Source organism: Lactuca sativa, chromosome 5 (genome assembly GCF_002870075.4).
Source record: "Lactuca sativa cultivar Salinas chromosome 5, Lsat_Salinas_v11, whole genome shotgun sequence".
NCBI classification, from domain to species: Eukaryota; Viridiplantae; Streptophyta; class Magnoliopsida; order Asterales; family Asteraceae; genus Lactuca; species Lactuca sativa.
The window spans coordinates 113432586-113439482 of NC_056627.2; the positions used below are offsets into that span (position 1 = coordinate 113432586).

At 39.4% G+C, this 6897-nt stretch overlaps 1 protein-coding gene across 1 annotated transcript; it reads left to right on the plus strand.

Moving 5' to 3' along the window:
* The first annotated feature begins 2336 nt into the window (after window positions 1-2336).
* On the plus strand, window positions 2337-3942 carry LOC111911658 (uncharacterized). The gene is made up of 3 exons (XM_023907409.1): window positions 2337-2829; window positions 3197-3780; window positions 3904-3942. The coding sequence occupies exons 1-3, from the start codon at window positions 2337-2339 to the stop codon at window positions 3940-3942; spliced, it is 1116 nt and encodes a 371-aa protein (XP_023763177.1).
* Window positions 3943-6897: the final 2955 nt, after the last annotated feature.

Here is a 6897-nt window from a genome sequence, read left to right on the forward strand (position 1 = left end):
AAAACTTGTACAATATACTTTTGAAACAAATGTAAACTTTCAAATATATGTAATGTAATGGTTGTTTACTGTGATTACTATGTACATTGGATTTGATACTCAACGTGGAGTCAACCCCGGAAATGTTTCCACCTTTGGTTTTCGGGGTGTGACAAGTATGTGTCATATCATTTACATGAATTGGAACTTTGAATTACAAATTTTTAACGCAAGAAACTTATATACTTCCATCTAAGGTATTAAGACTATGATACATTTACAACAGAATATATAGGATTTTCTGGACGAAAACACTTACGCTTTCAAGGAACAAAGAACGTAATTTTATCTATGAAATGTTAATGAACTCACAAACTTAAATGTTGATACACTTTCAAAATCACTTGTATTCTTAGGAAGTTAATAGATAGGTACCCTCACCGGTGTCATGAAGACAGAGCATAGTAGCGCCACATCTTAGTTTTTTCTGCATACTTTTGGAGTTAAATGTACTATGATTCGAATGCAATGTAAACTTTATATTATCAATACAATGGTTGTATTTTCTTTGATTACTATTATACAATTGTTGTGATACTATACATGACGTCATTCTCCCCTGAATGTTTCCGTCGTTCAGGTTCGGGGGTGTGACAATTGTAGATGATGTGCCAATTGTATGGGAGTACCCATATGTTTTTCCGGAGAATTTTCCTTAAGTTCCTCCGGAAAGGCAAATGGAGTTTCAGATTGACTTGGTTCCCAGTGCGGCTTCGATAGCCAAAGCACCATATCGGTTAGCTCCTCCAGAGATGCATGAGTTGTCTACACAGTTTCAGGAGCTATTAGATAAGGGGTTCATTCGACCGATTAGTTTTCCTTGGGGAGCGTCAATCCTGTTTATGAAGAAGAATGATGGTTCGCATCAGAAGTGTATTAACTATCGAGAGCTGAATAAGCTAACGGTGAAGAATCGTTATCCACTCCCGATGATTATTGACTTGTTTGACCAGCTTCATGGTGCATCTTGGTTCTCCAAGATTGATCTTCGTTCGGGTTATCATCAGATGAGAGTCAGAGAGGACGATGTGCAGAAGACGGACTTTTGGAATCGTAATGGTCTTTAGGCTCACCAATGCTCTAACCACGTTCATGGACCTCGTGAACTATGTGTACTGACCGATGTTGGATCGGTCTGTGATTGTATTCATTGACGACACCCTAGTCTATTCCAAGACCCATGAGTTGCATGAGGAGCACTTGAGGGAGGTATTGGAGACCATGTGGAGGGAGAGACTATATGCAAAATTCTCCAAGTGTGAGTTCTGGTTGTGCGAGGTGCAGTTTCTGGGGCACCTTGTCAACCAGAATGGTATTCTGGTCGATCTAGCCAAGGTCGAGGCCGTCATGAGATGGGAGGTTCCAAGGTCTCCATCTAAGATTCAGAGTTTCCTTGCATTGGCAGGTTATTATCATAGATTCATTAAGTGTTGGAACCTGAAAGTGAACCTCGAGCAATCGTAAGTACATATTCCGAAGGGTGTTGGTTCCGAAGGAAAGAGTGCTCTGGAACCTCTCCGGAGCTGAAGAGTATTTTGAAGAGGAAAAGAAACGCATTCCGGAGTGATCTTAACGTCCGGAATGCATGTTGGCCAGGAAGAATGCTATTTTGTCTTTTTTCATTTATTATTCTTATATTGATGTAACATTTCATAGGATTCAATCTTTTGTTATATTAGACAATCAGAATGTCAGAAATAGTTCTATTGTCCGGTCTTATGTAAGTTACTTAGTTAATTCACTGTAACATACTCTCCTGTATAAAGGAGCATTCAATACAAGTTAAGTACAGATCTTTCAATCACTTTTGGCATTGACTCTATCATATTTAAAAAAAATGTTGTTATCCATTTATTAACTTTACCTTGATCTTTTATTCTCATTCTTAAATTAATTTCTTGAGTATTTTTTGAACTTATTATCTAAAACTTCACTGGTCTTTCCAGTATTGACTTGAACTTCGATTAGCAAGCAAACATTGATCACAAGCATTCACTCAAGGTTTGAGTTTTCAAACCTTGTCCCAACGCATCGATTCTAATCTCACATTCAGGATTTCTCCAAGATAGCAGTTCCTCTTACTCGATTGACGAAAAAGTCTGTTTCCGAAATACTCACAGAATTCCACTCAGAAACACAAAGTTGTTCAGAAATCACTATCTAAGTCCAAAGCCTGTGCCCTTGTCCCAAAATCTAATTTGGAGCCTAAAAACTCCATCTCTCACTAATTTTTGCAAGCACCTTGTGCTTCGGAGCAAGAAACAATATGTTATATTAATAGTGCTTGCTCCATGCACATGACGGGGCAGAAGGAATTTCTGCGAGACTTAAAGCTCACTCCAAATGCTGGTTATGTAACATATGGAAACAACTCCAATTCAGAAATTCGTGGTTATCGAACTCTCACCAATGGAAACTTCTCTATTTCACATGTTGCTTATGTAACTGATTTGAAACATAACTTGATAAGTGTTGCTCAGCTCACTGACTCAAGTCGTCGTGTGGAATTTTGCAAGAAGTATAGCTATGTGATGACTGAAGACCGAAAAGAATGTTTGATAAAGTCACTCTGCAACAAGAACATGTATCCGCTTGACATCAACATGATTATTGGTAAACTGCAACTCTGCCTTCTCTCCAAAGTTGTTCCTGACGTTAGTTGTTTATGGCACCGAAGGCTCGCTCATCTGAATTTTCGGTACATGAATGATCTTGTATCAGATGAAATGGTAAGAGGTTTACCTCTTCTCAAGTTTGAAAATGATCACTTGTGTGTTGCTTGTGAGTGTGGTAAGCAGTCCAAGGAGGTTCATCATGTTATTATTGAAAAATCCATTTCGGAACCTCTAGAACTCTAACATTGATCTTTATGGACCTTCCATTGTATAAAGTCTTCACCATAAGAAATACATTCTTGTGATTGTTGATGATTTTACAAGGTTCACTTGGGTTTTCTTCCTAAGGTTGAAATCTAAAACTGCTTCAGAGCTCATAAATTTTATCAAAGGAATATAAGTTCTTATCAAACTCCCAGTCAGGAGAATCCGAAGTGATAATGGTTCGGTGTTCACAAATTCAACCATTGAAAAATTCCTCATAGAAAAAGGAATCGACCATAACTTCTCAGCTCCCTATACTCCACAACAAAATGGTGTAGTTGAAAGAAGCAACAAAACTCTCATTGAAGCTGCTCAATCCATGATGAACTTCGCAAATCTACCTCTTTATCTTTGGGCTGAAGCTGTATCCACTGCGCGCTTCACTCAGAATCGAAGTATCATCAATCGACGCCTCAACATAACACCATATGAAGCAATGAATGGTCGGAAGCCATCAATATCATTTCTTCATGTCTTTGGATGCAGATGCTTCATCAAGAACAATCGTGATCAGCTTACCAAGTTCCAACCTAAAGCTAATGAAGCCATTTTCCTTGGGTACTCCTCAAAATTGAAAGCCTACAGAGTTCTTAACCGGAGAACTCGTGTTCTGGAAGAAAGCTCTGATGTTACTTTCGATGACAACTTCGTTCGGAATTCTGGTCCTACTCACATTACAACTCACATCATGGAGTCTGATGCTCCTCCGCCAGGATGTCCGAACTATCAGACAATTCTTGAAGTTGACTTTGAAACTCTCTTTGGTCTTTCCAAAACCGCTCTTGATTCGGAATCTCGATCAAGACCATCTCTTATTCCAATCCCTGCTTCTAAAGCCCCAGTCTCACAAAACGCTTCTCAGGTTGAGGGGGAGAATAATGCAAATCCCTCTCTTGAATCAAATGTGGATGACTTCCAAGATGCAGCTACTGATTTCGATGACTCTAATCCTCTCAATATTGATGAAAATGAAAATTTCTTCGAGTTCCCTTCTGATGATGATGCTAACCTCTCCGGTTTATAAGTTTAGGGGGAGCATCATCCCAATATTCAAATCATTCAGGGGGAGCAAATCAATTCAACTATTGATGTAGGATCTACGGCTACACAAGAACTCCCTTGATTACATGTCTGGACGAAGGATCATCCTTTGAACCAAGTGATCGGTAATCCTAATGTTCGTGTACAAACTCGCTCAGCTACCAACATCCAAAATCAATGTTACTTTTTAGTATTCATATCCATGGTTGAATCCAAATCCATTAAGGAAGCATTGGAGAATGATGATTGGATTATAGCCATGCAAGAAGAACTGGCAAAATTTGACCGAAATGAAGTTTGGACTCTCGTGCCTCCTCCTCTGAATCATCCCATTGTTGGTACGAGATGGGTGTTTCGCAACAAACTAGATGATGCAGGAGTGATCATTAGAAATAAAGCAAGGCTGGTGGCTAAAGAATTCACTCAGATCGAAGGGCTTGACTACAATGAAACCTTTTCTCTTATGGCACGACTTGAAGCCATCAGAATTTTTCTTGCTTATGCAGCTCACAAAGGCTTCAAAGTTTACCAAATGGATGTTAAGAGTGTTTTTCTTAATGGTGAACTCGATACTGAAGTATATCTTCAACAGCCTCCCGAATTCATCAATCTCTCATTTCCAAACTATTGTTACAAACTCCGAAAGGCTGTCTACGGACTCAAGCAAGCTCCACGGGCATGGTACGAGACTCTCACTAATTTTCTAAAACGCTCAGGTTTTCAAAGAGGTATTCTTGATCCCACACTGTTCCGAAGATCAAATGGTAAGCATCTTATGTTAGTGCAAATTTATGTGGACGGCATCATCTTTGGATCTACAGACCCATCTATGGTTGTTGACTTTGCTAAACTTATGATCAATCGATTTCAAATGAGCATGAATCGGGGGTTAAGCTTCTTTCTTGGTCTTCAAGTCAAATAGACTAACAAAGGAATCTTTATTCACCAAGAGAAGTATATTTCAGAACTCCTCAAGAAATACTCAATGGATACTTGTGCCTCTGAAAAGGAACCAATGGGCTTCGGACACGAGATCTTTGTCGACCCTTCGGGTGTTCCTATTGATGAAAAGAAGTATCGTGGAATGATTGGATCTCTACTCTATCTCACAGCAAGTCGTCGGGATATTATGTTCTCAACATTTTTATGTGCCAGATTTCAAGTCAATCCAAAGATGTCTCATCTTTTGGCTGTGAAACAAATCTTACGATACCTCAAAGGCACCAAGAGTCTCAGAATCTGGTATCTAGCAAATGAGAGCTTCGTACTTCAAGCTTACTCTGATTCGAATTATGGTGGTCTTCAACTCGATCGTAAAATCACTTCAGGTGGATGTCAATTCTTAGGTGGTCGTTTGGTCAGTTGGTCATCCAAGAAACAGAACTGCATTGCTCTCTCAACAGCCGAAGCTGAATACATTGTTGCTGCCAGCTTTACTTCTCAGGTTCTGTGGATGAAGTCACAACTTTTGGATTATGGTTACCGCTTTCAACACATTCCTATCTATTGCGAATCTCAAAGTGTCATTGCCATCTCTCATAATCCAATTCAGCACTCCACGACGAAGCACATTGACATAAGGTGCCATTTCATAAAAGATCATGTACTTAATGGTGACAATGAACTCATTTTTGTTCCATCTGACGATGAGATTGCTGATGTCTTTACCAAGGCATTGGACGAAACCAAATTCAATGGTTTTCTCAACAAAATGGGTATGATGGTACCAGATCCTCAGTTCTTTCAAGAGACTTGTTCTCTTTGACAGACGTGTCTGAAAGAAATCTAGTTTCGCTCTCAAAATCTCTTCATCTCGGAACTACTTTCTCTCAGATACTTAGGGTCGTCTTATTTATCTTTGTTTTTTGACCTTCACTTGAGTTTTAAGTTGTACAACTTATCTTATTCATCACGATTATCAAAGTTCAAACCATCTTAAAATCTTTGTTTCGGAACTGGCTTCATATTGGAAGTCCGGAATTCCACTCCGAAAAGGTAATTTTTCTGTAGTCCGGAATTTCAAACTGCTCCGGAATTTCAAAATCACTCCGGAAATTCAAACTTGCTCTGAAATTTCAAACTGCTCCGGAATTTCAAAATCACTCCAGAAATTCAAACTCACTCCGGAAATTCAAACTTGCTCCGGAATTTCAAAACTGCTCCGGAATTTCAAAATTGCTCCGGAATTTTCGAACTTGCTCCGGAATTTTCAAACTGCTACAGAATTTTCAAAACTACTCCAGAATCTCAAATCTTACACTGGACTATTTCTCACTCTGGAACTATCTCAAAAGAAGATATTCAGAACTCATCAATGTGCCCACCGTATCATAACCATTCCGAACTCACTCATCCTGAATACCAAAGGGTTTTAAGACGAACCATTCACAACGGTTACTTGTGGCGATTCTTATCCTATCAACCTTGATTCTCATGCCACGATTGCACGTTCCCTAAAAGAAAACATCGAATCCCCGAATGATATTTCCATTTTAGGCTTCGAACCATTCAACCTTTCACCTTCCCGTCCCATCAACCCTAAAAAGGTACAATTTCATTGAATGCGGCCCTTTTGAGTTCGGATCCTCATCATTACCTTTTTTTAACCCGACCCACCTTCCCCTACCTATAAATACCCTTTCAAATTCCCTTTTACCTCTTTACGCTCTCTCAACTCTCAAACCTCCAAAAATCTCTCACTGTTCTTCATGTTCATCAAGCATTCATCAAGTCTTCAACAATGGAGTCTTCGAAGAACCCAATTCAAACTGCATCAGGTCCAAAGAAATCAATCGCAAGGAAGAAATCCTCAAAAGGGTCAAAGGGCTCATCCTCTTCTGCCGATCAAGAACCCTTTCTCAGAGATACAACCCAGCTTTTCTCGTTGAACCCTCTAGACTACGATGAATCGATTAGGGTGATGATAGAGTTCATTGCA

What these genes read in the sequence shown, in the direction of transcription:
- LOC111911658 (XM_023907409.1), top strand. Translation starts at nt 2,337, where the DNA reads ATGACGGGGCAGAAGGAATTTCTGCGAGACTTAAAGCTCACTCCAAAT. An exon ending in GTGTGTTGCTTGTGAGTGTG is followed by an intron (nt 2,830 to 3,196) that starts GTAAGCAGTCCA and finishes AAAATGGTGTAG; the next exon opens with TTGAAAGAAGCAACAAAACT. An exon ending in TCTCACAAAACGCTTCTCAG is followed by an intron (nt 3,781 to 3,903) that starts GTTGAGGGGGAG and finishes AATTTCTTCGAG; the next exon opens with TTCCCTTCTGATGATGATGC.